Source organism: Oncorhynchus masou, chromosome 27 (assembly GCF_036934945.1).
Source record: "Oncorhynchus masou masou isolate Uvic2021 chromosome 27, UVic_Omas_1.1, whole genome shotgun sequence".
NCBI classification, from domain to species: domain Eukaryota; kingdom Metazoa; phylum Chordata; class Actinopteri; order Salmoniformes; family Salmonidae; genus Oncorhynchus; species Oncorhynchus masou.
The window spans coordinates 1,593,854-1,608,853 of NC_088238.1; the positions used below are offsets into that span (position 1 = coordinate 1,593,854).

At 48.2% G+C, this 15,000-nt stretch overlaps 1 protein-coding gene across 1 annotated transcript in view; it reads left to right on the forward strand.

Annotated features, from left to right (window-relative positions):
- LOC135515551 (rho guanine nucleotide exchange factor 39-like) overlaps positions 1–15,000 on the forward strand; it is a 103,410-nt gene that overhangs the window by 20,870 nt on the left and 67,540 nt on the right. The window contains 2 exon segments of the mRNA XM_064939172.1: positions 86–206; positions 3,171–3,289. Of these exon segments, the coding sequence (XP_064795244.1) occupies positions 86–206; positions 3,171–3,289 (240 nt within the window).

The following is a 15,000-nucleotide window of genomic DNA, read 5'->3' on the forward strand; positions in this document are numbered from 1 at the left end:
TTATCTTGACATGTTGTCTTGCATGAGGATTGTGTTGTCGATGCTGATCGTCGTTGTTAATTGTCTCTCTCTCTCTGCTCTGCAGGACGTTGTTGGTCCGTCTGGAGAACGGGGACTTGGGGCGTGGATTTGATGACTTCTGTCCTCACCTCCACCACTACGTTACCTACGTAGACAACATCCAGAACGCCAACAAGGTCCTGGCGGTAAGAACACTTCTTATTGTATTGTTGTGAACAACAACTCTCAGAACCCTGTGAGGTTCTGTGTTCCGGTAAGAACACTTCTTATTGTATCGGGCCCACATCCTGAGGACAGGACGACGTTGCGATTTTCATGAATAGTTAACGTTGCGTTATGCTAATGAGCTTGAGGCTATGATTACGCTCCTGGATACGGTATTGCTCGACGCTAGAGGTTAAGAAGGAAAGCTATTTTCACAAATTAACTTTTGAAGAAGGCACACCTGTTAATTGAAATGCATTCCAGGTGACTACCGCATGAAGCTGGTTGAGAGAATGCCAAGTGTGCAAAGCTGTCAAAGCAAAGGGTGGCTACTTAGAAGAATCTCAAATATAAAATAGATTTAGATTTATTGATTTGTTACACTTTTCTGGTTACTACAAGATTCCATATGTGTTATTTCATAGTTTTGTCTTCACTATTATTCTACAATGTAGAAAATAGAAACAATTAATAAAAAACCCTTGAGTGAGTAGGTTGAAAATCGATGGCAGCACTTGAAAATGGCTGCCTAGCAATGATCAACAACCAACTTGACAGAGCTTGGATAATTTTTTAAAAGAATAATGGGCTAATTTTGTACAAACCATGTGTGCAAAGCTCTTAGAGACTTACCCAGAAAACCTCACAGCTGTAATCAATGCCTAATGTCTTTATACAAAGTGTTGTCTCCGGATGTGAATACTTATGTAAATTATATTTCTGTATTTCATTTTCAATACATTTGCAACAATTTCAAAAAAAAAAAAAAAAGTTTTTCATTTTGTCATGATTCGGTATTGTGTTGGTGTTTAAATCCACGTTTAATTCAGACTATAACACACCGCGATGTGGAATAAGTCAAGGGGTATGAATACTGTCAGAAGGCCCTGTGTTTAATCACCTCAGCCTAAGTGATGCACCTCCGTTAGCACGCTAACGAGTCTCTTAACACGCTAATAACACACAGCCCCATGTTTCAGCAATTACAGGCGTGTTAGCAAAGTAGACCTGGTGGAGGAATCAATTCCAACTCCCCTCCTCTGTCCCTAATCAATGAGATCAGTCAATGGTCTCTCTGCAGACACTCATCCTTCCTCTTAACCAAGACATTCATCTCACTGCCGCTGTCGGCTCCGTGCAGGATTATCCACGGGTAACCAACCACAGGTAACTAGGAGAGGATGCTAGGTAGGTAGAGATGCAGTGGCTCTTCAGTAAGTAGTATTTTAGTTTAGCTCCATAGTGTTGTTAGCTCCGTAGCGGCGTTAGCTCTGTAGCGCCGTAGTGACGTTTTATCGCCATAGTGACGTTATATCGCCGTAGTGACGTTATATCGCCGTAGTGACGTTATATCGCCGTAGTGACGTTATAGCGCCGTAGTGACGTTAGCGCCGTAGTGTTGAAATGTTAGTTTCTGATTTTCCTCTTGTTGGTGTTCATCAGTGATTCCTCTCACATTGAGCTCATCATCGCAGTGTACACACACACCCCTTCACCCGGTACGACTCCCAATTCCATTTTCTCCGTTTTGGTTTTTCCAGGTTTTTGGCTCTCAGAATGATTCTTATTTTTTATTTTTTATAAAAACACAATTTTCTTTTTTTTTTAAGTCCACAACAATGTTTAAACCACATCAGGAGTTTTTTAGGTCTTGGAAAAATTGAAGAAATTTTGTTAACTTTTTTAATTGAGCCTTTCTGGCTCTACCAGAAGACTGGTATCATTAACATTATCTCTAACGGCTGTTACACAAAGTGTACACACAGACACACACACACACACACACACAGGCAGGGGAATTCCTGTGGAGTTTCAGAAAGCTGCATGAAAACACCAATCGCTGATGCATTATGGTCAATACTTATGATTCTCTGGGAAGAAGTTCAACAGATTTGTTTTTGAATATTGTTTCGTTCAGTTTTTGTAATGTCTGGATTAGGTGATTCTGTCCACGTCTTCCACAAACGCAGGTTTTCTTGGGACCTACGGCAGCCATGCTTGTTTTGATGGCTGACAAGATGAGTCTCTCTTTCTGCTGTCGTATTGTTGACGCTCATGTTGACATGATTGACAACATGCATAGTTAATGAGAGCGTGCTCAAACACAATCACGCACGTTCTCACAAACGCACACACATTGTCACTCTCACACACAGACTTCCTCCTCTTCCACTCTGACTGCCAACCCAGAGAGATAATGACTGACATAGAGGTGATTGGTGTTGGGGGGAGTACACAGACGGTCGGCGGCGCGGACGGACTGACGGCCCCGCCGCGGACGGACGGACTGACGGCCCCGCGGACAGACGGACTGGCGGTCTCGCGGACGGACGGACTGGCGGTCTCGCGGACGGACGGACTGGCGGTCTCGCGGACGGACGGACTGGCGGTCTCGCGGACGGACGGACTGGCGGCCCCGCGGACGGACGGACTGGCGGCCCCGCGGACGGACGGACTGGCGGCCCCGCGGACGGACGGACTGGCGGCCCCGCGGACGGACGGACTGGCGGCCCCGCGGACGGACGGACTGGCGGCCCCGCGGACGGACGGACTGGCGGCCCCGCGGACGGACGGACTGGCGGCCCCGCGGACGGACTGACGGCCCCGCGGACGGACTGACGGCGGCGTAGGGGGAGCAGGCTGCTGTAAAAACGGTCTCAGCCCAGGATTCTATCAATTGCTCTTTCAGAAGTGTTTTTGATGTTCACAGCAGCTGACCTTGTTGGAGGGTGTTGACATGCCCTCGATTTACAAACTGTCCTTTGGCTTGTTCTGTTCTGAGAGGCTGAGAATTTATCTCTGTCCAACTCTTCGGTCTCCTCTGTTTAGTGGAGGACTCAGGGGGATGCTAAATGGTGTCTGTTGTCTGTCCTCAGCTCCAGGTAAAGATCTGTTTAGTGGAGGACTCAGGGTGATATTAAATGGAGTCTGTTCTCTGTCCTCAGCTCCAGGTAAAGAAGAACAAAGCCTTTAGAAGGTTTAAGAAGCTCCAGGAGTCCAGACCAGAGTTCCACAACTGTAAACTAGAGGACCTGCTCCCACTGCCCATACAGCGCATCCAACAGTATGTTACTCTATTTCAATACACCTTATATACCCCATCTAGCAGTATGTTACTGTTTCAATACACCTTATACACCCCATCTAACAGTATGTTACTGTTTCAATACACCTTATACACCCCATCTAACAGTGTTACTCTATTTCAATACACCTTATATACCCCATCTAACAGTATGTTACTGTTTCAATACACCTTACACACCCCATCTAACAGTGTTACTCTGTTTCAATACACCTTATACACCCCATCTAACATTGTTACTGTTTACATACACCTTATACACCCCATCTAACAGTATGTTACTCTGTTTCAATACACCTTATACACCCCATCTAACAGTATGTTACTGTTTCAATACACCTTATACACCCCATCTAACAGTATGTTACTGTTTCAATACACCTTATACACCCCATCTAACAGTATGTTACTGTTTCAATACACCTTATACACCCCATCTAACAGTATGTTACTGTTTCAATACACCTTATACACCCCATCTAACAGTGTTACTCTGTTTCAATACACCTTATACACCCCATCTAACATTGTTACTGTTTCCATACACCTTATACACCCCATCTAACAGTATGTTACTGTTTCCATACACCTTATACACCCCATCTAACAGTATGTTACTGTTTCAATACACCTTATACACCCCATCTAACAGTATGTTACTGTTTCAATACACCTTATACACCCCATCTAACAGTATGTTACTGTTTCAATACACCTTATACACCCCATCTAACAGTATGTTACTCTGTTTCAATACGCCTTATACACCCCGTCTAACAGTATGTTACTCTGTTTCAATACGCCTTATACACCCCATCTAACAGTATGTTACTGTTTCAATACACCTTATACACCCCATCTAACAGTATGTTACTGTTTCAATACACCTTATACACCCCATCTAACAGTATGTTACTGTTTCAATACACCTTATACACCCCATCTAACAGTATGTTACTGTTTCAATACACCTTATACACCCCATCTAACAGTATGTTACTCTGTTTCAATACGCCTTATACACCCCATCTAACAGTATGTTACTCTGTTTCAATACACCTTATACACCCCATCTAACAGTATGTTACTGTTTCAATACACCTTATACACCCCGTCTAACAGTATGTTACTCTGTTTCAATACACCTTATACACCCCATCTAACATTGTTACTGTTTACATACACCTTATACACCCCATCTAACAGTATGTTACTCTGTTTCAATACACCTTATACACCCCATCTAACAGTATGTTACTGTTTCAATACACCTTATACACCCCATCTAACAGTATGTTACTCTGTTTCAATACACCTTATACACCCCATCTAACAGTATGTTACTCTGTTTCAATACACCTTATACACCCCATCTAACAGTATGTTACTCTGTTTCAATACACCTTATACACCCCATCTAACAGTATGTTACTCTGTTTCAATACACCTTATACACCCCATCTAACAGTATGTTACTGTTTCAATACACCTTATACACCCCATCTAACAGTATGTTACTGTTTCAATACACCTTATACACCCCATCTAACAGTATGTTACTGTTTCAATACACCTTATACACCCCATCTAACAGTATGTTACTGTTTCAATACACCTTATACACCCCATCTAACAGTATGTTACTCTGTTTCAATACACCTTATACACCCCGTCTAACAGTGTTACTCTGTTTCAATACACCTTATACACCCCGTCTAACAGTACATTGTTCTAAACCACCAACTACTGTAAAACACAATTCAGCAGCACATTGTTCTAAACCACCAACTACTGTAAAACACAATTCAGCAGCACATCGTTCTAAACCACCAACTACTGTAAAACACAATTCAACAGCACATTGTTCTAAACCACCAACTACTGTAAAACACAATTCAACAGCACATCGTGCTAAACCACCAACTACTGTAAAACACATGTCAACAGCACATTGTTCTAAACCACCAACTACTGTAAAACACAATTCAACAGCACATCGTTCTAAACCACCAACTACTGTAAAACACAATTCAACAGCACATCGTTCTAAACCACCAACTACTGTAAAACACAATTCAACAGCACATCGTTCTAAACCACCAACTACTGTAAAACACAATTCAACAGCACATCATTCTAAACCACCAACTACTGTAAAACACAATTCAACAGCACATCGTTCTAAACCACCAACTACTGTAAAACACCCTCCACCCCACACCTACTACATCAAACAATACCTGCTTTCATTTCATCCAACCATTTTGCCACTCCACTTTCCCACTCGCTGATACAGAGGTAATACGGCTGCTGGTTTTTTGATTGGCGCTTGGACAAAGTTCTACATTTCCTACCCTGAACCATGTGACTTCCGGAAGGTGCTGTGGGAACGTTCCGAGTGGGTAACAGAACAGTGTGTGAGAGGGTGGCGTTGCGTACTGTAAACACCACCATAGACGACCCCTGTCGCGTCACGCTTTTCATGCCTGACTTCTCCTTTTCCTGTTGTTGTTGTTGTTGTTTTTTAGCTGCGATGACAGACGTGGTTATTATTTGATGTAGCGCCTGTTGGTAAAGCTTTGACACACACACACTCAGACTGTCACAGATCTGTCACAATCCCCTGTGTTAACCAGCCGTTAGTGTTGGCTGTAATTTCATGCGGTCCTGATCCCTGTCGTTAATTAGTGTATCGGGGGGGGGGGGGCAGAAATGGGCCATAATCAACATGCTGATTTATGAACACAGGAGCTAGGATGAAAATACGCTGCTATGGGTTTCATCAAGTTCATCTGTTTTCTTAATTAGGCTTTCTTGTCTCGTGTAGTACGGAGATGATTCTCACAGCGACCTCATTGTGTCCTTCCGTCACGCACGAAGACCGTATGTCTGTCCTGCTGTACCTCCTTGACGTGTCCTTCCGTCACGCACGAAGACAGTATGTCTGTCCTGCTGTACCTCCTTGACGTGTCCTTCCGTCACGCACGAAGACAGTATGTCTGTCCTGCTGTACCTCCTTGACGTGTCCTTCCGTCACGCACGAAGACAGTATGTCTGTCCTGCTGTACCTCCTTGACGTGTCCTTCCGTCACGCACGAAGACAGTATGTCTGTCCTGCTGTACCTCCTTGACGTGTCCTTCCGTCACGTACGAAGACAGTATGTCACCTTTTGCTCTTCCTCCGTGAAACTCTCGGAGACTCCAGGGACCTCTCGTAATAGTACGATGATGTTCGGTGACTCACACACACACACACACGTTCACGTGTGAACGAACACACACAGAGCTGTCTGGTAACAGCAGGAAATGGATGCCACTTATGGCTGTTGGACGATGATTGATGGTGAGTGTGGCTGAAGTGCTGGATACTTAAGGAGATACGGGAGTGTGGGGGGGGAATAAAATCATTGCCTTTTATTAAGTGGCATTTACTGTCTGGATCTGGCCTGGATCCCAAATGGCACCCTATTCCCCTATATAGTGCAGCGTTAGGGCCCCATTGGGCTCTGGTCGAACGTAGTGCACTATGCAGGAGTACGAGGCCGTTTGGGACGTGGTTCTTGGCTGGCTGAAAGCGGACCTTCTCTTTCCGTCCCTCTCTCCCCGGAGATGACAGCGATGGGGTCTGGAGTTGACTGGGACTGTGTGTGTGTGACGGTGAATAGCTCCTCTGCTCTCTCTCTCTCTCGGTCTGTGTTACGCATGTTATTGTGTCCGTAATGGGGATGTAGCATGTCAACGTGAAGGCGGTTGGCAACTGGAGGATTCCGGAATCCACAATGGCTCTGAGTTGGGGGCCATTTTGTGCCTGAGGGAATGTTAACCCGGTGGTGAAGGGGATGAGAGCAGTACGGACAGAACATGAGGAAGTCAAAACGGGTTAAGGCTGCGGGCTCGTGAACATCGAGGGGAGGGAAACTAAGACCAAGGCTTTAGATTGGGCAACCAATGACCACGCTCGCTTTTTAGTCCTCCGTTATGTGAACGATGGATTTGAAAAATGATTTGTTATAGCGTGCGTTGTGATAGGACGTGATGGTATATCATGTGTTGTGATAGGACGTGATGGTATATCGTGCGTTGTGATAGGACGTGGTGGTATATCGTGCGTTGTGATAGGACGTGGTGGTATATCTTGCGGTGTGATAGGATGTGATGGTATATCATGCGTTGTGATAGGACGTGATGTTATATCATGCGTTGTGATAGGACGTGATGGTATATCGTGCGTTGTGATAGGACGTGGTGGTATATCATGTGTTGTGATATCATGCGTTGTGATAGGACGTGATGGTATATCATGTGTTGTGATAGGACGTGATGGTATATCGTGCGTTGTGATAGGACGTGGTGGTATATCGTGCGTTGTGATAGGACGTGGTGGTATATCGTGCGTTGTGATAGGACGTGGTGGTATATCGTGCGTTGTGATGGTATATCGTGCGTTGTGATAGGACGTGATGGTATGTCGTGCGTTGTGATAGGACGTGATGGTATGTCGTGCGTTGTGATAGGGCGTGATGGTATGTCGTGCGTTGTGATAGGACGTGATGGTATGTCGTGTGTTGTGATAGGACGTGATGGTATATCGTGCGTTGTGATAGGGCGTGGTTGTATATAAATGCGTTGTGATAGGACATGGTTGTATATCGTATGCGTTGTGATAGGACGTGGTGGTATATCGTGCGTTGTGATAGGGCGTGGTGGTATATCGTGCGTTGTGATAGGGCGTGATGTTATATCGTGCGTTGTGATAGGGCGTGATGTTATATCGTGCGTTGTGATAGGGACGTGATGGTATATCGTGCGTTGTGATAGGGCGTGGTGGTATATCGTGCGTTGTGATAGGACGTGATGGTATATCGTGCGTTGTGATAGGACGTGATGGTATATCGTGCGTTGTGATGGTATATCGTGCGTTGTGATAGGACGTGATGGTATATCGTGTGTTGTGATAGGACGTGATGGTATATCGTGCGTTGTGATAGGACGTGGTTGTATATCGTGCGTTGTGATAGGACGTGATGGTATATCGTGCGTTGTGATAGGACGTGATGGTATATCGTGCGTTGTGATAGGACGTGATGGTATATCGTGCGTTGTGATAGGACGTGATGGTATATCGTGCGTTGTGATAGGACGTGATGGTATATCGTGCGTTGTGATAGGACGTGATGGTATATCGTGCGTTGTGATAGGACGTGGTGGTATATCGTGCGTTGTGATAGGACGTGGTGGTATATCGTGCGTTGCGGAGTAACAGGTGGTCAGCCTGCCAGGCAGCCTCCACGCGGAGTAACAGGTGGTCAGCCTGCCACGTAGTCTCCACGCGGAGTGACAGGTGGTCAGCCTGCCAGGCAGTCTCCACGCGGAGTAACAGGTGGTCAGCAGTCTCCACGCGGAGTAACAGGTGGTCAGCAGTCTCCACGCGGAGTAACAGGTGGTCAGCAGTCTCCACGCGGAGTAACAGGTGGTCAGCAGTCTCCACGCGGAGTAACAGGTGGTCAGCCAGTCTCCACGCGGAGTAACAGGTGGTCAGCCAGTCTCCACGCGGATTAACAGGTGGTCAGCAGTCTCCACGCGGAGTAACAGGTGGTCAGCAGTCTCCACGCGGAGTAACAGGTGGTCAGCAGTCTCCTCGTAGAGTAACAGGTGGTCAGCAGTCTCCACGCGGAGTAACAGGTGGTCAGCCTGCCACGCAGTCTCCACGCGGAGTAACAGGTGGTCAGCAGTCTCCACGCGGAGTGACAGGTGGTCAGCAGTCTCCACGCGGAGTAACAGGTGGTCAGCAGTCTCCACGCGGAGTAACAGGTGGTCAGCCAGTCTCCACGCGGAGTAACAGGTGGTCAGCGTGCCAGGCAGTCTCCGCACGGAGTAACTGGTGGTCAGCAGTCTCCATGTGGAGTAACAGGTGGTCAGCAGTCTCCACGCGGAGTAACAGGTGGTCAGCAGTCTCCACGCGGAGTAACAGGTGGTCAGCCAGTCTCCACGCGGAGTAACAGGTGGTCAGCGTGCCAGGCAGTCTCCACACGGAGTAACTGGTGGTCAGCAGTCTCCACGCGGAGTAACAGGTGGTCAGCAGTCTCCATGTGGAGTAACAGGTGGTCAGCAGTCTCCACGCGGAGTAACAGGTGGTCAGCAGTCTCCACGCGGAGTAACAGGTGGTCAGCCAGTCTCCACGCGGAGTAACAGGTGGTCAGCGTGCCAGGCAGTCTCCACACGGAGTAACAGGTGGTCAGCAGTCTCCACGCGGAGTAACAGGTGGTCAGCAGTCTCCACACGGAGTAACAGGTGGTCAGCAGTCTCCACGCGGAGTAACAGGTGGTCAGCCTGCCAGGTGGTCAGCCTGCCACGCAGTCTCCACGCGGAGTAACAGGTGGTCAGCAGTCTCCACGCGGAGTGCAATGTCATCATCGGCGTTCAAAAATGCAGATTTCCGATTGTTATGAAAACTTGAAATCGTCCCGAATTTAAAAACCGGTCGACCTCCACCCCAAAGTGCTCACTCCTCCCCAACTCACTGCTGTCATGGTGACTGGTACCAGACTGTCTCTCTCCTCCCAGAGGATCCCTGATATCTGACAATAACATATCCTGTCATAATGTAAACATAATGCATTACCCTCTCTCCCTCAGTGACATATCCTGACAATGTAAACGTTATACATTACCCTCTCTCACGCAGTGACATACCATGACATAATGTAAACGTAATGCATTACCTTCTCTCCCTCAGTGACATATCCTGACATAATGTGAACTGAATGCATTACCCTCTCTCCCTCAGTGACATATCCTGACATAATGTGAACTGAATGCATTACCCTCTCTCCCTCAGTGACATATCCTGACATAATGTAAACGTTATACATTGCCCTCTCTCCCTCCGTGACATATCCTGACATAATGCAAAACTATTGCATTACCCTCTCTCCCTCAGTGACATATCCTGACATAATGTGAACTGAATGCATTACCCTCTCTCCCTCAGTGACATAGGACGTGGTGGTATATCGTGCGTTGTGATAGGACGTGATGGTATATCGTGCGTTGTGATAGGACGTGATGGTATATCGTGCGTTGTGATAGGACGTGATGGTATATCGTGCGTTGTGATAGGACGTGGTGGTATATCGTGCGTTGTGATAGGACGTGATGGTATATCGTGCGTTGTGATAGGACGTGGTGGTATATCGTGCGTTGTGATAGGACGTGGTGGTATATCGTGCGTTGTGATAGGACGTGGTGGTATATTGTGCGTTGTGATAGGACGTGATGTTATATCGTGCGTTGTGATAGGACGTGATGGTATATCGTGCGTTGTGATGGTATATCATGCGTTGTGATAGGACGTGACGGTATATCGTGCGTTGTGATAGGACGTGATGATATATCGTGCGTTGTGATAGGACGTGGTGGTATATCGTGCGTTGTGATAGGGCGTGATGGTATATCGTGCGTTGTGATAGGGCGTGATGGTATATCGTGCGTTGTGATAGGGCGTGATGGTATATCGTGCGTTGTGATAGGGCGTGGTGGTATATCGATGCGTTGTGATAGGGCGTGATGGTATATCGTGCGTTGTGATAGGGCGTGGTGGTATATCGTGCGTTGTGATAGGACGTGGTGGTATATCATGCGTTGTGATAGGGCGTGGTGGTATATTGTGCGTTGTGATAGGGCGTGATGTTATATCGTGCGTTGTGATAGGGCGTGATGGTATATCGTGCGTTGTGATGGTATATCATGCGTTGTGATAGGACGTGACGGTATATCGTGCGTTGTGATAGGACGTGATGATATATCGTGCGTTGTGATAGGACGTGATGGTATATCGTGCGTTGTGATGGTATATCATGCGTTGTGATAGGACGTGATGGTATATCGTGCGTTGTGATAGGACGTGGTGGTATATCGTGCGTTGTGATAGGACGTGATGGTATATCGTGCGTTGTGATAGGACGTGATGGTATATCGTGCGTTGTGATGGTATATCATGCGTTGTGATAGGACGTGATGGTATATCGTGCGTTGTGATGGTATATCGTGCGTTGTGATAGGACGTGATGATATATCGTGCGTTGTGATAGGACGTGATGGTATATCATGCGTTGTGATAGGGCGTGACGGTATATCGTGCGTTGTGATAGGGCGTGATGATATATCGTGCGTTGTGATAGGGCGTGATGGTATATCGTGCGTTGTGATAGGGCGTGATGGTATATCGTGCGTTGTGATAGGGCGTGATGGTATATCGTGCGTTGTGATAGGACGTGATGGTATATCGTGCGTTGTGATAGGACGTGATGGTATATTGTGCGTTGATATAGGACGTGGTGGTATATTGTGCGTTGTGATAGGACGTGATGGTATATCGTGCGTTGTGATAGTATGTGACGGTATATCGTGCGTTGTGATAGGACGTGATGATATATCGTGCGTTGTGATAGGACGTGATGGTATATCGTGCGTTGTGATGGTATATCATGCGTTGTGATAGGACGTGATGGTATATCGTGCGTTGATATAGGACGTGGTGGTATATTGTGCGTTGTGATAGGACGTGATGGTATATCGTGCGTTGTGATAGTACGTGATGGTATATTGTGCGTTGTGATAGGACGTGGTGGTATATTGTGCGTTGTGATAGGACGTGATGGTATATTGTGCGTTGTGATGGTATATCGTGCGTTGTGATGGGACGTGATGCTTTCATCTTCAAGTTCCCGTTGCCACCAGTGACGGGGTCAAAGAGTCATTGATTGGATTAATACTTTGCTGTGCTTTTGAAAGAATCTTCATTGACATCTTAAAAGGAAAATGGGATTTTAAGCTGAACATTTGGGCTTCATGGCCTCCTCTTCCTTGTTTCCAGATGGCTCGCTGAAAAGACGGGCTACACAGCCTACTCTTTCTCGTTTCCTGATGGGGATCGCTGAAAAGACGGGCTACACGGCATCCTCTTCCTAGTTTCCTGATGGCTAGTCCTGATGGCTAGCTGAAAAGACGGGCTGCACGGCCTCCTCTTCCTAGTTTCCCGATGGCTAGCAGAAAAGACGGGCTGCGCGGCCTCCTCTTCCTACTTTCCTGATGGCTAGTCCTGATGGCTCGCTGAAAAGACGGGCTACACAGCCTCTTCCTAGTTTCCTGATGGCTCGCTGAAAAGACGGGCTGCGCGGCCTCCTCTTCCTAGTTTCCTGATGGCTAGTCCTGATGGCTAGCTGAAAAGACGGGCTACGCGTCCTCTTCCTAGTTTCCTGATGGCTTGCTGAAAAGACGGGCTGCACGGCATCCTCTTCCTAGTTTCCTGATGGCTAGTCCTGATGGCTTGCTGAAAAGACATGCTGCACGGCCTCCTCTTCCTAGTTTCCCGATGGCTAGCTGAAAAGACAAACTGCGCAGCCTCCTCTTCCTAGTTTCCTGATGGCTAGTCCTGATGGCTAGCTGAAAAGACGGGCTACACGGCCTCCTCTTCCTAGTTTCTTGATGGCTAGTCCTGAATGCTAGCTGAAAAGACGGGCTACACAGCCTCCTCTTCCTAGTTTCCTGATGGCTAGTCCTGAATGCTAGCTGAAAAGACGGGCTACACAGCCTCCTCTTCCTAGTTTCCCGGTGGCTCGCTGAAAAGACGGGCAACACGGCCTCCTCTTCCTAGTTTCCTGATGGCTAGTCCTGATGGCTAGCTGAAAAGACGGGCTGCACGGCCTCCTCTTCCTAGTTTCCCGATGGCTCGCTGAAAAGACGGGCTGCACGGCCTCCTCTTCCTAGTTTCCTGATGGCTAGTCCTGATGGCCAGCTGAAAAGACGGGCTGCACGGCCTCCTCTTCCTAGTTTCCTGATGGCTAGTCCTCATGCCTAGCTGAAAAGACAGGCTACACGGCCTCCTCTTCCTAGTTTCCTGATGGCTAGTCCTGATGGCTAGCTGAAAAGACGGGCTGCACGGCCTCCTCTTCCTAGTTTCCTGATGGCTAGCTGAAAAGACGGGCTGCGCGGCCTCCTCTTCCTAGTTTCCCAATGGCTCGTCCTGATGGGTAGCTGAAAAGACGGGCTACACGGCCTCCTCTTCCTAGTTTCCTGATGGCTAGTCCTGAATGCTAGCTGATAAGACGGGCTACACAGCCTCCTCTTCCTAGTTTCCTGATGGCTTGCTGAAAAGACGGGCTGCGCGGCCTCCTCTTCCTAGTTTCCCGATGGCTCGCTGAAAAAACGGGCAACACGGCCTCCTCTTCCTAGTTTCCTGATGGCTAGTCCTGATGGCTAGCTGAAAAGACGGGCTGCACGGCCTCCTCTTCCTAGTTTCCTGATGGCTAGCTGAAAAGACGGGCTGCGCGGCCTCCTCTTCCTAGTTTCCCAATGGCTCGTCCTGATGGGTAGCTGAAAAGACGGGCTACACGGCCTCCTCTTCCTAGTTTCCTGATGGCTAGTCCTGAATGCTAGCTGAAAAGACGGGCTACACAGCCTCCTCTTCCTAGTTTCCTGATGGCTTGCTGAAAAGACGGGCTGCGCGGCCTCCTCTTCCTAGTTTCCTGATGGCTAGTCATGATGGCTAGCTGAAAAGACGGGCTGCACGGCCTCCTCTTCCTAGTTTCCTGATGGCTAGCTGAAAAGACGGGCTGCGCGGCCTCCTCTTCCTAGTTTCCCGATGGCTTGCTGAAAAGACGGGCTGCACGGCCTCCTCTTCCTAGTTTCCTGATGGCTAGTCCTGATGGCCAGCTGAAAAGACGGGCTGCACGGCCTCCTCTTCCTAGTTTCCCAATGGCTCGTCCTGATGGGTAGCTGAAAAGACGGGCTACACGGCCTCCTCTTCCTAGTTTCCCGATGGCTAGTCCTGAATGCTAGCTGAAAAGACGGGCTACACAGCCTCCTCTTCCTAGTTTCCTGATGGCTTGCTGAAAAGACGGGCTGCGCGGCCTCCTCTTCCTAGTTTCCCGATGGCTCGCTGAAAAGACGGGCAACACGGCCTCCTCTTCCTAGTTTCCTGATGGCTAGTCCTGATGGCTAGCTGAAAAGACGGGCTGCACGGCCTCTTCTTCCTAGTTTCCCGATGGCTCGCTGAAAAGACGGGCTGCGCAGCCTCCTCTTCCTAGTTTCCTGATGGCTAGTCCTGATGGCTAGCTAAAAAGATGGGCTACACGGCCTCCTCTTCCTAGTTTCCCGATGGCTTGCTGAAAAGACGGGCTGCACGGCCTCCTCTTCCTAGTTTCCTGATGGCTAGTCCTGATGGCCAGCTGAAAAGACGGGCTGCACGGCCTCCTCTTCCTAGTTTCCTGATGGCTAGCTGAAAAGACGGGCTGCGCGGCCTCCTCTTCCTAGTTTCCCGATGGCTTGCTGAAAAGACGGGCTGCACGGCCTCCTCTTCCTAGTTTCCTGATGGCTAGTCCTGATGGCCAGCTGAAAAGACGGGCTGCACGGCCTCCTCTTCCTAGTTTCCTGATGGCTAGTCCTGATGGCTAGCTGAAAAGACGGGCTGCACGGCCTCCTCTTCCTAGTTTCCCAATGGCTCGTCCTGATGGCTAGCTGAAAAGACGGGCTACACGGCCTCCTCTTCATAGTTTCCTGATGGCTTGTCCTGATGGCTCGCTGAAAAGACGGGCTACACAGCCTCCTCTTCCTAGTTTCCTGATGGCTAGTCCTGATGGCTTGTATTATTTGTCATTGCAAGTCATCGTTTATTTGGATGGCGTTTACCC